This window comes from Parasteatoda tepidariorum, chromosome 7, assembly GCF_982258835.1.
Source record: "Parasteatoda tepidariorum strain Cologne lab strain chromosome 7, Ptep-v5.0, whole genome shotgun sequence".
In the NCBI taxonomy this organism is placed as follows: Eukaryota; Metazoa; Arthropoda; class Arachnida; order Araneae; family Theridiidae; genus Parasteatoda; species Parasteatoda tepidariorum.
In genome coordinates, this window is record NC_141761.1 from 909,380 (window position 1) to 927,874 (window position 18,495).

Sequence of the window (18,495 nt, forward strand, 5' to 3'; positions counted from 1 at the left end):
ATTGGGTCCGCTGTGCAATGACTCTTATAAAATAAACTAATAAATTTGGCCGGGACAGCCTGGTTGATAGGGCAATGAACTCTTGTTCATGAGAATGGGAGTTTGAATCCAGCCGGCAGAAGAATACCCGTGTATAAAATAGTGACTGGTGCATGTTAAAACTGTCAGGGTCACAAAGTCCTCCAAGTTCTCATTTAAAAAAAAAATACATCTGGGTACTAATCTAGCAGTTCCCCTGTCTTCTGGATAGTGTTCAGAATTACAAGGCTACGGAGTTGAATATTAGGAGTCGTAAACTCGAAATTGGGTCAGCTGTGCAATGACTCTTATAAAATAAACTAATAAATTTGGCCGGGACAGCCTGGTTGATAGGGCAAAGAATGGGAGTTTGAATCCAGCCGGCAGAAGAATACCCGTGTATAAAATAGTGACTGGTGCATGTTAAAACTGTCAGGGTCACAAAGTCCTCCAAGTTCTCATTTAAAAAAAAATACATCTGGGTACTAATCTAGCAGTTCCCCTGTCTTCTGGATAGTGTTCAGAATTACAAGGCTACGGAGTTGAATATTAGGAGCCGTAAACTCGAAATTGGGTCCGCTGTGCAATGACTCTTATAAAATAAACTAATAAATTTGGCCGGGACAGCCTGGTTGATAGGGCAATGAACTCTTGTTCATGAGAATGGGAGTTTGAATCCAGCCGGCAGAAGAATACCCGTGTATAAAATAGTGACTGGTGCATGTTAAAACTGTCAGGGTCACAAAGTCCTCCAAGTTCTCATTTAAAAAAAAATACATCTGGGTACTAATCTAGCAGTTCCCCTGTCTTCTGGATAGTGTTCAGAATTACAAGGCTACGGAGTTGAATATTAGGAGTCGTAAACTCGAAATTGGGTCAGCTGTGCAATGACTCTTATGAAATAAAGTAATAAATTTGACCGGGACAGCCTGGTTGATAGGGCAAAGAATGGGAGTGTGAATCCAGCCAGCAGAAGAATACCCATGTATAAAATAGTGACTGGTGCATGTTTTATCTGTCGGGGTCACAAAGTCCTCCAAGTTCTCATAACAAATAAATACCTCTGGGTACTAATCTAGCAGTTCCCTTGTCTTCTGGATTGGGTTCAGAATTACAAGGCTGCGGAGTTGAATATTAGGAGCCGTAAACTCGAAATTGGGTCCGCTGTGCAATGACTCTTATAAAATAAACTAATAAATTTGGCCGGGACAGCCTGGTTGATAGGGCAATGAACTCTTGTTCATGAGAATGGGAGTTTGAAGCCAGCCGGCAGAAGAATACCCGTGTATAAAATAGTGACTGGTGCATGTTAAAACTGTCAGGGTCACAAAGTCCTCCAAGTTCTCATTAAAAAAAAAATACATCTGGGTACTAATCTAGCAGTTCCCCTGTCTTCTGAATAGTGTTCAGAATTACAAGGCTACGGAGTTGAATATTAGGAGTCGTAAACTCGAAATTGGGTCAGCTGTGCAATGACTCTTATGAAATAAAGTAATAAATTTGACCGGGACAGCCTGGTTGATAGGGCAAAGAATGGGAGTGTGAATCCAGCCAGCAGAAGAATACCCATGTATAAAATAGTGACTGGTGCATGTTTTATCTGTCGGGGTCACAAAGGCCTCCAAGTTCTCATAACAAATAAATACCTCTGGGTACTAATCTAGCAGTTCCCTTGTCTTCTGGATTGGGTTCAGAATTACAAGGCTGCGGAGTTGAATATTAGGAGCCGTAAACTCGAAATTGGGTCCGCTGTGCAATGACTCTTATAAAATAAACTAATAAATTTGGCCGGGACAGCCTGGTTGATAGGGCAATGAACTCTTGTTCATGAGAATGGGAGTTTGAATCCAGCCGGCAGAAGAATACCCGTGTATAAAATAGTGAATGGTGTATGTTAAAACTGTCAGGGTCACAAAGTCCTCCAAGTTCTCATTTAAAAAAAAAATACATCTGGGTACTAATCTAGCAGTTCCCCTGTCTTCTGGATAGTGTTCAGAATTACAAGGCTACGGAGTTGAATATTAGGAGTCGTAAACTCGAAATTGGGTCAGCTGTGCAATGACTCTTATGAAATAAAGTAATAAATTTGACCGGGACAGCCTGGTTGATAGGGCAAAGAATGGGAGTGTGAATCCAGCCAGCAGAAGAATACCCATGTATAAAATAGTGACTGGTGCATGTTTTATCTGTCGGGGTCACAAAGGCCTCCAAGTTCTCATAACAAATAAATACCTCTGGGTACTAATCTAGCAGTTCCCTTGTCTTCTGGATTGGGTTCAGAATTACAAGGCTGCGGAGTTGAATATTAGGAGCCGTAAACTCGAAATTGGGTCCGCTGTGCAATGACTCTTATAAAATAAACTAATAAATTTGGCCGGGACAGCCTGGTTGATAGGGCAATGAACTCTTGTTCATGAGAATGGGAGTTTGAATCCAGCCGGCAGAAGAATACCCGTGTATAAAATAGTGAATGGTGTATGTTAAAACTGTCAGGGTCACAAAGTCCTCCAAGTTCTCATTTAAAAAAAAAATACATCTGGGTACTAATCTAGCAGTTCCCCTGTCTTCTGGATAGTGTTCAGAATTACAAGGCTACGGAGTTGAATATTAGGAGTCGTAAACTCGAAATTGGGTCAGCTGTGCAATGACTCTTATGAAATAAAGTAATAAATTTGACCGGGACAGCCTGGTTGATAGGGCAAAGAATGGGAGTGTGAATCCAGCCAGCAGAAGAATACCCATGTATAAAATAGTGACTGGTGCATGTTTTATCTGTCGGGGTCACAAAGGCCTCCAAGTTCTCATAACAAATAAATACCTCTGGGTACTAATCTAGCAGTTCCCTTGTCTTCTGGATTGGGTTCAGAATTACAAGGCTGCGGAGTTGAATATTAGGAGCCGTAAACTCGAAATTGGGTCCGCTGTGCAATGACTCTTATAAAATAAACTAATAAATTTGGCCGGGACAGCCTGGTTGATAGGGCAATGAACTCTTGTTCATGAGAATGGGAGTTTGAATCCAGCCGGCAGAAGAATACCCGTGTATAAAATAGTGACTGGTGCATGTTAAATCTGTCGGGGTCACAAAGTCCTCCAAGTTCTCATAAAAAAATAAATACCTCTGGGTGCTAATCTAGCAGTTCCCTTGTCTTCTGGATTGGGTTCAAAATTACTAGGCTACGGAGTTGAATATTAGTAGTCGTAAATTCGAAATTGGATCGGCTGTGCAATGACTGTTATAAAATTGACTAATAAATTTGGCCGGGATAGCCAGGTTGATAGGGCAATGAAATCTTGTTCGTGAGAATGGGAATTTGAATCGAGATGGCAGAAGAATACCCGTGTATAAAATAGTGACTGGTGCATGTTAAAACTGTCGGGGTCACAAAGACCTCCAAGTTCTCATGAAAAATAAATACCTCTGGGTGCTAATCTAGCAGTTCCTTTGTCTTCTGGATTGGGTTCAAAATTACTAGGCTACGGAGTTGAATATTAGTAGTCGTAAACTCGAAATTGGGTCGGCTGTGCAATGACTGTTATAAAATAAACTAATAAATTTAAGAATAAATATAACACAATAACAATTCAGTTTAAACCATGAACGCGTGTCAGAACTTATGATCGAATTAAAATGAAAAAAAAAAAATAATTCTAGAAAAAAAAACATTTTTTTTCATTGGTGCCCCTCTTTACCTCGGTTGCCCTACCCACATGCTTAATCCGGCCTTCTCCCCTTTTATGAACCTATACCAGTGTTTCCCAAACTTATGACTTTTGTGTATCCTTTCTAAATTTTTCGTAGCGCTGTTCACCACTCATAAAAAAATGAATGTATTTTTGCTATAAAAAAAATTGCACAAAAGTTCAAAATCATAACTGGCTGTTGACACCACTCATTATTAAGTCTGCAAAAAATAGACAATAGAAAAATACGTCATCGTAAATTTTCCTTGCCTAGCTTTCTTTTTAGATAAAAATTTTTTGAAATTTTCGTTTGTTGCAAGATATTTCGCGTAAGAACGCGTACCACTGCTAAACTGTTCCCGTACCCCTGGGGATACGCGTACCACAATTTGGGAATCACTGACCTATACTATTCAAACTCGGTCAGGTATTCTATTATAACATATACTATATCAACGGAAATAATTTGTATACGCAAATTATGGGGTCCACAATCATGCATAATATGTATGCATATATTTCTGATTGCGTTTTAGTCCCGCAGTGGACTGATCGTTAAGGCACGGTTCCCAGCAGATCACCGAAGTCAAACATCACTGTCTGCGGTCAGTGTGCGGGTGGGTGACCACTTGGATCAGTCTGCGTAGGGACCGAGGGTGGGCGGTATGGGTCCTCGTTAAACTGTTCTACCGTAAAGTGCTCGACTTCGCGTGCAGGCCGTCGGGCTACCGAAGCGGGGGTGCCATCCCCTCTGCGGAGGATCAAAATTGTGATGGCATGTCTTCGGATCATCCTCAGGGATGTTTCCCAGACCGTCGTCAATAGCCCATTGTGCAGCTCTAGTGCGACGTAACTGAACAAATCAATCAATCAAGCGTTTTAAAGCGTAGAAATTGTTGATCATATACTGTATAAATACATGGCCTCAAATCTCCCCTTTATATTAACCTATACTATTCAAACTCGGTCAGGTATTCTATTATAACATACTATACAACTCTACCAAAGGAAATGAATATACACAAATTAGGGGGCCCACAATGTGGTATAATATGTAAGAATATATTTCTAAGTGCGTTTTAAAAGTTGGAATTTATTTTCAAATTCGGTCAGATATGTTAGAATACTTTTGTATCAAAATAATTTTTATATCCGTCGTTGAACAGTCGATCCAATTTTGTTTAAACGACTACTTACGTCAACGTCGTAGCCTTATAATTTAGAAGACAAGGAAACTCCAATACCCCCAGAGGTTATGGAGGATTTTGCGACTCGATAGATTCAACGTGCATCAGTCAGCATTTACTAAATGGTCTTTGGCCGGACTGGGATCGAACCCACGAAGACATGGGTCCAGTGTCTGATTTTGTAACTTAAAATAATCATCTGCACTAATTAACTAGCCTGTATGAGGATACTCCCTCGAACCATTAACAATGAGTACTAGAACGTAATGAGCTATTCAGGGTGATCCTTTTTTTTTGGGTGCACTGTACATATTTGACTCCAAAAAAAAAGATATGAGTCCTAAAACGATCATTAGAAAAAAAATTATTCAGGATGGACCGTTTTTCGAAGAAGAAACATCAAAGAAGACAACAAAAAAAAAAGTTTAGCTAATTACCTCGTGGAACTTTTTAGAACTAATTTTTGAAAGTCATTCAAACATTGTGAAATGTCAAATGATAAGATATAAACTATAAGTTTGTCAAGAGTATTAACTAATCCAACAAATTGAAGTATAATTTTAGACTAATTACTCTCATAAAAATGTAATAGTAAGGTGAAATTCCTATATATATATATTTCTGAAATAAAAATTTCAGTTACATTTAAAACAATTTTTCATTAAATTGTACTCTCGTCGGTCCAAAAAGTAAATTATAATGTTTGGAATGATTATGAATACTTAATTTGGGATATATTAAAACTGCCTACACATTATTTTAGTTGAAAAATTAATTTTGACTTTTGGCCAAAGATCATAGTCTTCTGGCCCACAGTGATTTGGAGTGAATGAGTGAGGAAAAGACAACAAAGAAAATCTATAAAAGAAAACTTGAGTGAAAAAAAGTATACCCCCGCCCTTGTAAAAGATTAGTAAGAAATCTGGAGAGAAAAAAAAAATTAGAGGATAAAGGACCAGAAAAAAGTTGAGTTGTGTGGTAAAGTAAATCAAAGTCAGGGTGCATCTTTCAACAAAAAATAAGCACCTTTTAAGCACTATATACATTACAAAATAATTTTCAAAGACTTTACATGGTCATGATAAAATAACCAGTTTCTGACAAAGAACTATTTTTCTTGATTATATTAGCCATTATAAAAAGATGAAGAGGTCAGATATCAGAGGGTGGAAAATGAAGCCTAAAATTGAGAACAAAATGCAGCACAGTTGCACACGAGAGTGCAAGAATCTCACCGAACTCAGCTCAGTTTCCACACCATAAACCACAATCAGTTTCAGATCAATGGATTGTACGTCGCAAATGATCAAAACAATATATGACAAAAAATTTGCATGTGCAAGGACAAAAACCGAAGCAATTATTTGAAATGTTTTTTTTCACCATATTCGTTTTCACAACTGCAAAAAGAATTAGAAAAATGCGTCCAACCACAAAGATTTAAAATTATTTCCCACAATTGTTAGATTTTTTTTTGATCCAGAAACAGGAATTAAAATTAGAATATTAGATTTTGTTTCATTGCCGGGTGAAACTTCACAAATAATTTTTAATTCAATAAGTACTATTTTAAAAAAGAATAATTTGTGCGGATAACACTAACGCAAATTTTGGAGGAAAAGCTAGAACGTTTTTACGAAACTTAACGAACATTTGACCCAAAAACTTTTTGGAGTAGGTTGTGCAGCGCACATTCAACATAATACTATTCAAACAGCTTCTCACTTACTTCTAGTTGATGTTGAAAATATTATTGCAAAAATTTATTAGTATTTTTATGTACATACTGTGCGTGTTGAAAGTTTGAAGGATTTTTGTGAAAGCTCAGAAATCGAATATAAAAGAATTCTTAGTTACAGCAAAACACGATGACTAGCTCTTTTACCAGCTGTAGAAAATATTTTAAAAATATACGAACCATTAAAATCATATTTTATGGGAATATGTGTAAAAATCTGTTGAATGTATTAGTAACCACTTTCCGAAAAATATTTGAGAAAATGATCTTTTTGATGAGGTGTCATTGGTAAAAAGATATGTTTTAAATGTTGGTTGTCTGTAAATGTGGAAACAGACAAAAAATGGACGGAGTTATTCCTTCATTTTAAACAGAATAATATTCCTTATCAAAATATTTTGAAAATTGTAGAATTCGCGCTCTCCTTTCCAGGAACAAATGTAGCAACAGAATGCGTTTTTTCTAGTATCAATAAAATATGCACAACTAAAAAAAAGCAGCTGAACATTGAAACTTTAAAATCTATATTAAGTGTAAAATATAATTTGACCAATTCTTGTGAAATATTTCACATTTCAATAAATGATCCGTATCTATTGCAAAGTATTCACTCGGATCAAAAATGTGATCGTGAAAGAAAATCATAATTTTTTTAAATAAAAAATTTCACTTGATTAAAAATCATGGTGTTCAAATTATTATTTTTTACAAATATTTTTATAGTTACCAATAATTAATACATTTTTGTACAAGTATATGAATGGGTACAATAAAATATATATAATTGTAATTCTCATTTCATCCCGCTTTGTCTCAAAGAAAATGTGGTCACTTTAACCTTTAAGGACTTTTAAAAAAGGATAATCGAAAATAAGCACCTTTTTAAAAACGCCACGTACCATGAAAGTCCTTCAAAGGACTGTAGAGCCGAGGAGTAGAAGAAAACAGCCTTTAAGAAGCAACTGATTTCATTTGCCATAATTTTCATGCAAACCACAAAATGGTCATTTATATTTTTTGTATTCAGTTCATGTGCGAAATTATTTTAGTTGTTTTTGAGTCGAACACATTCTAAACATTTTTCTGAAAACTAAGATTATAAAATATAGACAATAAATAAATAAAGACAAACTTGGATTAAAAACTAGTTTTATTAATAACATTATCCATCAAAAAATTAATATTTCCAATATTTCAACATTACTATAAACACACTACTGGCCAAAAATAAAAAGTAATTGCTTCTTGTGTTAAATACTCATAATGCAAAATAAAGATTTTATTTCAAACACATAGCTGCCAATATTTTAAATACAATTCAAAAAAACATCGCATTTACATATACAGGCATGAGTTTGATAAAGTTTATCCAGAATATCATCGTTTTAATAAAATCACACACATGTGGAATTTTTAAATCACGATGTGAGATTTTAAATGGCTCGAACATAAATCGCGTTCTTACAGGTAGGATTAATTTGATAAGAAAAAATGAATGATTTTTTTCAGGAATAAAAAAAGCAAAAATTCCATGGAAAGTGGAGAAAACTCATCCCTGTATATAGGCGAAATGAACTTTTTCCATCCAAGTTTGAGCCAAAATTTAAACCATTCCAATAAAGCATTTTAAATCTATAGCATTAAAAATTTATTCAATAAGTTCATTGAGACAAATATCCAGTTTCAAAAAATGATTTTGACTTAAGTACATCATTACGAGGGGACATGCATTATCACTTCTATTGAAATACTTACTAAACAGTCCGTCATTTATCATTTTCATATTCTGAAAAATCATCTGCATTACTTTCGCTCGGAAACACCATTTTTTAAAATTCTTTTTTCTATGTTAATTCATCAACCATTGTATATACAACTGAACAAAACATGTCTGCAGTCCCACAAATAGAAAAACTCCCCAAATAAATATTGGCAAACTTCCAATCACAGCAGATTATCATTATTATTTTGCGTTGTTTCTGACCGAATAAAAACGTGATAAAACAAAACGTATTGACGCATTCAACCATGCACGAGTTTACTTGGAATAATAAATATTTACAATCTATACATACCCAAGTTATCTCGGGATAACCAAGGAAACGGTTAACCCGCATCTATAGTTTGTAACGAACAGTCCCTCGAAAAACGATCGATCGAGATTTTACCACGTTTTAGTCCCACCCACCCCACATCCAGATATTTTTTCTTTTTTTCTTTATAACGTTTCTGCTACCTTAAACATGAAAATCAATCATGCAAACATTAAAAAAAAAAAAAAATTCAAATATTTTCAGGGTGCGTAGCCAAATCTTTGAATCAAAAATAAGCACTTTTTAAAAACTTTTCAAGCACTTTACAAAATTTTTAAGCTCTCAAAAAATTCATATTCAATCAATGATATTATTGAAAAACAAAAACTTTTTATAAACAGTTTTAGCGTTAAAAAAAAAACAAAAAAAAAAAAAAAAAAAAAACGGGCGTAAATCGAAACAATCAGTACTTTCCCACATTACCGAGTGAATTCAACTTGACCCTGAACTCAGAACAAAAGTACCCTTACCCCCTACGTCAAAAAAAAAGTGTTAGAAGTAAAATAAAATAAACAAGAACAAAATTAAAATAAATTAATATAAGAACATTTCATAAGGATCTGATATTCTTTATCCAAATTGGAGCACTCGGGTTTCGGTTTAAAGTGTGCGCGCATGCACAAGTCATAACGTGGGTATGACATGAAGTCCGCATGAATGATTACGTAGCAAACTCCCCATTTTTCGTGAAATGCATGGGATCCACCAGATATCACTGAAGGGAGAAGAAAAAAATTTCGAAAAAAAAAGCACTTTTTAAAAACGCCAGCTGAAAAAAGCACCTTTAAAAGCTTTTAAAAACGAAATCCCCAAAAAAGCACCTTTAAGTACTTTTTACAAACGCTACGCACCCTGATTTTAGAATCTGATTATTACTTGGGAGACCCCAACGTTTGGGAATCTCCCAACATTTTTTTTCTGAAAGTCAGCAGCTATGTTAAATGTGCTTTTGAAAACAATATACACTTTTTTGAAATCTTGCATAGTTAAGAAAAGTATGTTTTAACAGAAGAATTACGTTTTATTTTTGGCCACTATAGCATATAATAATATACATATAAGTGTACATAAATATTAGGTTGAATTAAAAGTAAACTTCTCACTATCCAAATAAGCTCACACAACTATCCTTCACCACAGCATAATTTAATTACAACAAAAAATCATTTTTCAAAATTTAAACTATCAGTTACGTTAAATTTTTTATTTCAATAAATGCATTAAGACATTTTTTACTGTACATTTTCGTTTTCAAAGATAAAAAATCTTAATGAAAAAAAAATCACAATTTAAGGGAAAAAAATATAATCAAAATCTGCATGTATGTTTAAAATACCTGTTGCTTTCCTTACATTAAAGAGTTTCTTAACAAGGAATCTAGTATAAAATACTAATGGTATTTTTCGTAAGTATACAAAAACGCTAAATAATTATGTAATTCTTAAAAATATAGCATAAGCTAGAGAAACTGAAGTATTGAAAAAAATTAATAGATTTAAAAATTAATAACCGTAAAAAAAAAAAAAAAAAAAAAACGCTAAACAAGCTAACAATGTTTTTCAAAATATAGTAGATATCCCCTTGGCAGAATATCTCAGCGACATTGTTACAGAGTTCATGTAGAAAGAATTTCTCTTCAGAAAGTAAAAAATATTGGTTTTCTTTTCCGCAAACATTTCGAATTTTTTTTCTTCTCTAAAATTACATGTAAAAGATGCCTTTTTCGAGCATCGGAGGGGAAAGAAATGTTCTTCATTTTTTGATTCTTATTTGAGAAGAGTGAAACATAAAGGACATTGAAGCAAAAATTTCTTTTCCATAGAAATGTTTGAAAGATTTTTTTTCCTTCCACAATTATACTCAAGAGATATCATTTTCACGCATCAGAGGGGAAGAAATGCTCCTGATTTTTTTATTATTTTCTTTTGAGAAAAAAATTTTTTTTTTGGTTTTCTTTTCTTTTTACTGAGTTTTAATTATTATTATTTTTTTATGTGATGGTGATTCATGAAATGCGAAAAAAGAAATAATGATTGCGTTTTCCTCCTACAAAATTTGAGACTATCGCCCATGATATTAGAATAAAAAAATATTACATATTCATTTTTTTTAAAAAAAAATACATACAATTTAAGCATATCCAAATAGGCTTTTCTTTGTCATTACAACGTTTCTGTTACTTTAAATTTAGTGAATAACATGCATATTAGTTACTATTAAAAGTACAGGGTATCTGCTACGTTTTAGATTTTCAAATTCATCACTTTCCCTGACTCATTCCCAGAACTTTTCATGACTTAACGAAGTTACTATTTTCTCTGACAAAAACAGAATAATAAATTTAAAAAGTATTATAATACCGTTAATTGAAATGATAGGTATTATCAAAACTGTTATACTCTGCATCCTCATATTTATAGATTTTAATTTAAAAAAACAGAGTATAGAGAGAGTTGAAGCAATAAAATAGCTGAAAAAAATACAAAAGCAAATAATTTCCCCCCCTTTTTCTTCTGCAGAATTATATTCTAAAGATACCTTTCCTGTTCATCAGAAAGGAAAGAAATACTCCTGATTTTTCTGTTCTCATTTCGGATAAAAAAAATTTTGCAAATGACTGGTTTGCTTCAACTAGAATTTTAAATTGATAAAATTAAAAAAAATAAATAATAAAAATTCTTAAATCGCAGAAGTTTAAAAGATAATTCGCTCTAGAAATGATATTTTTTCTTTCCTTTTTTTGAAACAACATCATAATTTTTAAAGAACATGATAAAATCATCTTATATTCTAATAAAATATGACTGAGCAGTGATTTTGTTAGGAATTCAGATATTTGGAACAGGATGAAATTGGGGGGAAGGATTCCATTTTAAAAATTAGATTTTTTGGAGACCTAAATCTATGATTTTCCATGATTTTTTTAAAAAAAATAGTAATAATCATGACATTTCATGACAAATTTTGTTCAATACTTTCATGACAGGTGCGCGGATACCCTGAAAATACTTGTATATTAAACATAAATTTTGAAAGTGTGTTTCTCACACAAAGAAATATGCAAAGTTGCAACAGGTACGGTTCCCTGGCTTTGAACAACAAAAATTGAGGCAAAATATTTACATGAAAAAGAAAGCAGTTAAAAGGCTCAACTTCTGTGCATCACAATTACGTTCTGCTGTAAGAAGATTACTTTAGAGTCAACCTAATATCAATGAATTTAATAAATAAATGGACAATAAGATCACAATAAGAGATAACCAATAAGTCATTATTAGTTAAGATTAACTACTAGACAATAATCATGGCCCGAAAATAAAGTTTGTTATTATTTATTAATTTTAAAAAAAGCCAGCATAAAATATGAGCACTTCAATAAACATTGACCATTATTATTTGTAACACATTCTGAATATAAAAGAAATAATCAATCCTATAGTAGCCCATTTGAAAAAGTTTAAGAAAAAAAAGAGAGAACTTTTAGAAATGGCACAAGATTTAATATATCGAATAAACGTTTAGCCGTCCCCACCCCCTCGTGAAAATCGTAAATGACACTCCGACAACATTGGATACGTTAGCAGCCTTCTACAAACATAATGGGGAAAATAGCTTTCCTCAACTATTAGGTAAGGGGCCATTCAAATATTATAGATTTGCTCTTTCTTTCTGACAAGGAACGGACAAGACTCGTGTTCACCGAATTATTTCTCCTCCATTCCAAAATTTCTTTAAAATGCAGAGAAAAAAAAATATTACAATCTGACATTTTCAAATTAGGAAACAATTTCTTTAAAGAGTTTCAAAATTTTATAAATGAATTAAAATGTAAATTTCGTTTCCTTTATTTGAATTTAATCCCAAAATTAGATAACTACAATAATCATAATTAAAGCGAACAACATCATGATTTGCCTTTTTTTTTTTCACAGACAAGGAAATAATGCCAAAAATATATGTTTACAAACATAAAAATAATAAAATTTTAAATTTTTATTAAAAAAAAATGCTTAAAAAAATTGCAGTTTAAATTTCATTTGTTGAATTCATTTCAAGTAATATTTGTTGTGTCCAAAAAATTTAGAAAAACATAGTTTCATGATAGGGACGAGACTTGTTTAACACTAGATTGCCCAACAAAGTCATTCTGACTGCTTTTTAATTTCAATTAGAAAAACAATGATGCATATAATGACACAATTTCTGAGAATTTTGTGACTTTTCGTACAACATATCATTTTTTGTTGTTAATATTTACTAATAACTTGTTATATAACTGTAAATAATATTAAAAAAATATTAAAAATTAATTTGAAGCAAATTTTTTTACACATTAGTCATTCTTTCACAGAGCAGTCATTTTGACTGCTTTTGGGCAATATAGGTATATACTAAGTTTCAATCTTTCTAGCGTTAATGACATTTCATTAAGTAATTGAATTAATTTATAAATTTCTTATATTTTTTAAGCATGAAAAGTACTTTGAATATCTAAGTCAATGAATAATTAATTATCTATCATAAAATAATAAGAAAAGGTCCTTTTTCAAGATTTTAAAGGTCCCCTTAAAACAAATGTGGTGTAGATTGCTTTTGCCTACAGACCTAATTACTTTAAACAGGTCTTACTTTTACTGAATTACTTTTTTAGGTCTTTAAACAGCTAAATCAGAGAAAGTTTTTGCAAGAAAAAAAAATACCTTTTCACTTCATTAATAAAAGTGAATGTTAATTTCAAGAAGGAAAAAAAAGGTGACTTTTTAAGTGGGTAGCAGGTTTTCAAAAGCGGAAAAACTTTTCTTTCATTAGAAAGAAGAGCTTTATTAAAATAAATGCTTTAAAAGTAGGAAATTGTGTTTGTTTTTCGCCATCGGTTTCAAATTGAAAGTTGCACTTTCAAATAAGTTAGGTCACTCTGAGCTGCACTTATATTACTCGTTTTAATATTTACGATCATTAAAATTAATTCAGTTTTAAGCCCACTACTCTATGATTTAATGTAAAAAAAGAACAATGAAATCCTAATTGTGCTTTCAAATAAATTCAGGCATTTATGAACTAAATCTATGATATTGACGGTTTTGATGGAATAACAGAGGAAACAAAAACTATATGAGCTACAATATTGTTTTGAAAAAAGTTGGTTAGGAATATGATATGGGGAAAACACTTAAACAGCAGTTTAAAGGTCTTAATAATCTCAAATAAATTTTTGTATTTAACAATATGTTAAAAAAAAAAATTACTAAAAAAGTCTAACATTTTTTGAAAAAATATTCAAAGTGTACTTAAATTTTAAATAAATCTTTTTATTATACCCAAAATTTAAATGCTGCCTTTTCAAAATTTTATATTTTCTCTTACTTACATATCAGTAAAAACTTATGTAAAAAAATTAAGATCAAGGGGGGGGGGGGAAGCAGCTTACGCTCATTTTTCACAAAAACAGCAATAGATTGCAATTTTGAGAAATACTGAGATTTGCTCAATCAATAATATGGAAAATCAGTTCTCCCCGAGTGTTTTTAACTAGTGACGATGGACCGGGAAAAATGGCTCCGTCCACTTTGAATTTTGTTTCTTTTTCTTCTTCTTAAAATCAGTTTTCATGAACATGAACTGTCCTTGATTTTAAAATAAATTACGTTACACTATAAATAAAAGTCTTCTTTCTTTAATCACCTTCATAAGTTGAAGGCAATGTAAGTGTCATAGAAGTTTTAAACAAAATTAGGTTTAAAAACTCTGGGATAAAATACAAAAGGATGTAAGTCACTAACAATGCTATAATTGGTTGATTATGAGTTGAATAGCTTATTGGTTAAGTAAAAAAAAAAAAATAATAATAATCCCCTTGACACAACAGTCACTTTACACACACAAAAGGAATGCTTTTCAACATACTCACTGGTTCATCACAAATTAATAATAAGTAAAATTAGATCTATAGAATAAATCACAAGAGAACCTCATCTTCAAATTTACACAACAGCTAAGAAAGGAGATCTGGAAAAAAAAGAGGGGCATGAATTAAAACTTATATTTATACACACAGTCAAACATCTGTTACTCAAATGTCTTTTATAGTTTTTTCATTAGGTTATATGTCTTTTATAGTTTGTATATAGTCTATATATATATATGTCTCTTATAGCTAAACTATATATAAACTATATTCACTTTTAAATATATAAATTGCCAAACTATATGTCTTTTATAGTTTGTATATATTATACTAGTTTGTTATAGGTTGGCACTGGCTCCAACTCCTCGGACGAAGAGTTAATTTCAGAGCGGAGGAAAGAGGAGAAACGTCTCCGTACTTGAAATTGAAACAATCCTTAATGTGCACGAAACACAAACAAGAGAATTCTTCTTCGGTCACTCACTTTGCTTTGTCACTTGCTATTATACCTTTCGTTACTCTAGCTCAGTGTTTCTCAAACTTATGAGTTTTGTGTACCCTTTCTAAATTTTTCGTAACGCTGTGTACCACTAATTAAAAAATGAATTTATTTCTTACAACAAAAAATTGCACAAAAGTTAAAAATCACAACTGGCTGTTAACACCACTAATTATTAACTGTTAACTCTGCAAAAAATAGCCAATAGTAAAATATGTCATCGTAAATTACTTTGTTTTTAAATAAAAATTTTTGAAATTTTGGTTTGTTGTAAGATATTTCGCATAAGAACGCGTACCCCCACTTAACTGTTCCCATACCCCTGGGGGTACGCATACCACACTTTGGGAAACACTGCTCTAACTAATTAAACATATTTTAGATTTAAAAACTGCTGTTTCCCCAGCAAAATGTCTCAAAAAGGGCAAACTATTTACTCAAAAGAGAGAAATATCATGTAATTTATGAAATATTCAATGTAAAAAAATGCACATTAAGATTGCATACGACTCCCATCACCTTCCAATAGAGTGAAAGCCCTTGTCGTACCTAGAAATTCTGAAGGAAAAAAAAACAACTATAAACACTTACAAAAAGTATTGTTCTATACCACGTTGCAATAGCAATAGTTTAATATTTAAAGCAATATTTTTAACGTACTAAAACTAGAAAAATGACAAGAATGATGCAAAGCCATCAAACGTGATGATAAAAAAAAAAAAAAACATCGTGAACTGTTTGAAACTTTATTATTTTGCTACAAAGACCATTTTACAGTACTTAGTAATATTTTAATTTTATAGGAGTGTTTTGCTTTTGATTAAGCTTCTCCAAAAGAATCATTCATTAGGCTTAACCCACTGGCGGTTTAGCATATGGGTGAAATTGGGAGACCAATACACTATTTTCCTATCAAATAACACGGAGAAACCAGTTTAGCATTGCAGAAAAAACTGCAGGTGAAAATACTACCTTTTGCTTACAAAACCGTCAGTGGGTTAATTAAAATACCCTTTATGTTACTGCCTTTTTTTATTCTTTGAAATAAAAGGATTTTATTCTTAAAGAGTAATCGGCTATAGGCTATTTCTTTTTCATTAAATGACCTATTTCGTTTCGTCTGCTTTAACTTCTCCATCTAAAACATATGCACTTTTGTTTTTTACTTAATTAAAATCGAAATTTCAAGAGTTTCCATTTATTTTTGTGTAGTTGGCCTAGAAAAAAAAATAAAGAAAGAATTAAATGAAAGAGGCTTAAAATTGTTTGCATCTCTTTTATGAGTAATTAAATAAAATAATTTTTGAAGAAAGTAATAAAATTAAAAAAAGAGAGAAATTTTTTGAAAAAATTATAAAAAGTTATTTCTTGAAAAACTTTTAATCTAAAATCTTATACTGCAGGGAGGGAAATAATAAACAATGCCAACCTTCATCTATGAAAAGGTGCCCCATCATAGAATCGAGTTAACATGTCTTATATACTAGTGAAATGGAATTGTGATTTTGTAGTGGTAGATACACTACAGTACTCCCCCACCAGAATTATGGCTGTGATAGAATTCAATGAACGGATACTACTAGTTGATTCATTTCTGTTTTGTGAGAAGCCGGGTGAGCTGTATTAAGATCCCTGTACTTTTGAATGCTGATGATGAGAGTTGTATTAAGTTCATGGTCGTGGTCCATTTCCTCTATGTGTAATAAAACCAGCTTGAAATTTTTAAAAACGATTCATACTTTAATGTATATTATTAGTAAAAATAAACAAACAATAAAAAAAAATTAATTTACTTCAAAGGATATTGAAAAAAAAAGAGTGCAAATTAGGAATGTAGTTTCAATTTTTTTCGTTGCATTTATCAATTTACTTTTTTTTGTTGAATCAATGACAAAAAATTTCTCAGTAGGAGGGAAATCCAAGGAGGGGGAAAAATTATCCAAAATATTTCAAAAATCATGTTTCAAATTTGTTACATTAATTTCTTGAAATTTTAAAAAAAACAATTTCTATAGTTCATTTATTGTCACTAAACCAGCAACTTTTAAAACAAAATTTGCAATTTTAAAAAGGAAAAATTTTAAAATCTTACTTCATTTTAATTCAAGAAAAAGTAGTACTTTATTTACGTTATTTTTTAAAAATCCAATGGAATATATACACACACACTAAAATAGAAAAAAAATTTGCTATTTTTTTATTTTGTAAATTGTGTTTTAATCTTATTTTGTGAAATGCATCTTTCAAACATACTTCTTAGCTAATAACAAAATGACATTTTAAAATACAACTTTCGTGCCCAGTTAATTACTTTGAATAAATTCAATATTGCACAATAGGAAAATAATTACAAATTAATAATTATTTATTTTTGTAGTTTTTTACAGAAGTTTCAAGAACAAAAAAAAAATCTAAAAATAAATAAATAAGGGGTTAAGAATAGTGTAAAAACTTAAGATTCTAGATCCTAAATATTTCCATATCCTATCTGGGATCAAACCATTAAGTGAAAAATTTTGAAACAGTTCTTATTTCTATGTATAGACCAGCTTACTTATAACACTTTAGAATGACAAAATTGATATTTTTGAATAAAAATACATCAATTCTCAAACCAAATGTCCTGCTTTGCCTGCATTATATCAAAAAGTTAACACGATTTTGTCAAAAATAAGACTAAAATAGAACTCCTTTGTAAAAACAACATCATATGACAAGTTTTGTTTCGGTTAATTCCAAGGACGTGGATTCTGCAGTCATAAGTAGTCCCTGTCTCTATTTGAGTCCCGTGAAATTAGTTTTGCTTAAAGTTATGATTTTTAAAAATTCAATTCAATATTGAACATACTGAGTTGATTTTCGAGAGTTTTAAGTTAAGTTTCTAGACAATTCAAAAGTACACAATTAATTTCACATGATTTTCAAAAAAAAAAAAAAAAAAAAAAACATGCGAAATCAACAGTGCTAACTGTGGAAAAAAAAGCAGATAAAAACACCAAAATGTAATTACTCAAATGTGGGATTCATATTTCCTAATATTGTATGAAAATATTGGGATAGATTTAAAGATTTGCATTTTTCTGACAAAAAGATTGTATACAGAGTTGTGTAATATGCTAGCTGTAGTGCTTGTATATATTTTATCAAGTTTTAAGCAAGATCAAGATGTTTTGTTATCTTGTAAACAATGCAGCTATGTAGAATCTTTAGGGCAAAGTTTGGTAGATTTGTCTGAGGGGACAGACTGCTGAAAATATGATTGATAATCGCACGAAATCAGCCGAATCTATACTCGTCCAGTTAAGTAACGGGGCGACGTCGGGTGTTCACTGGAACTGATAACAAACCATGCTTGTGAGAGCAAGTTTTCC

At 31.6% G+C, this 18,495-nt stretch overlaps 1 protein-coding gene across 4 annotated transcripts in view; it reads right to left on the minus strand.

The window, feature by feature from the left end:
• Positions 1 to 11,473: 11,473 nt before the first annotated feature.
• The window catches only part of LOC107457054 (uncharacterized), a 63,538-nt gene continuing 56,516 nt past the window's right edge, over positions 11,474 to 18,495 (minus strand). For all 4 annotated transcript variants that reach the window (XM_071182940.2, XM_016075096.4, XM_087166997.1 and 1 more), the window contains exon 12: positions 11,474 to 14,726. In XM_071182940.2, coding sequence (XP_071039041.2) covers positions 14,713 to 14,726 — 14 coding nt within the window. In that variant the 3' untranslated portion in view covers positions 11,474 to 14,712. The remainder of the gene's footprint in view (positions 14,727 to 18,495) is intronic.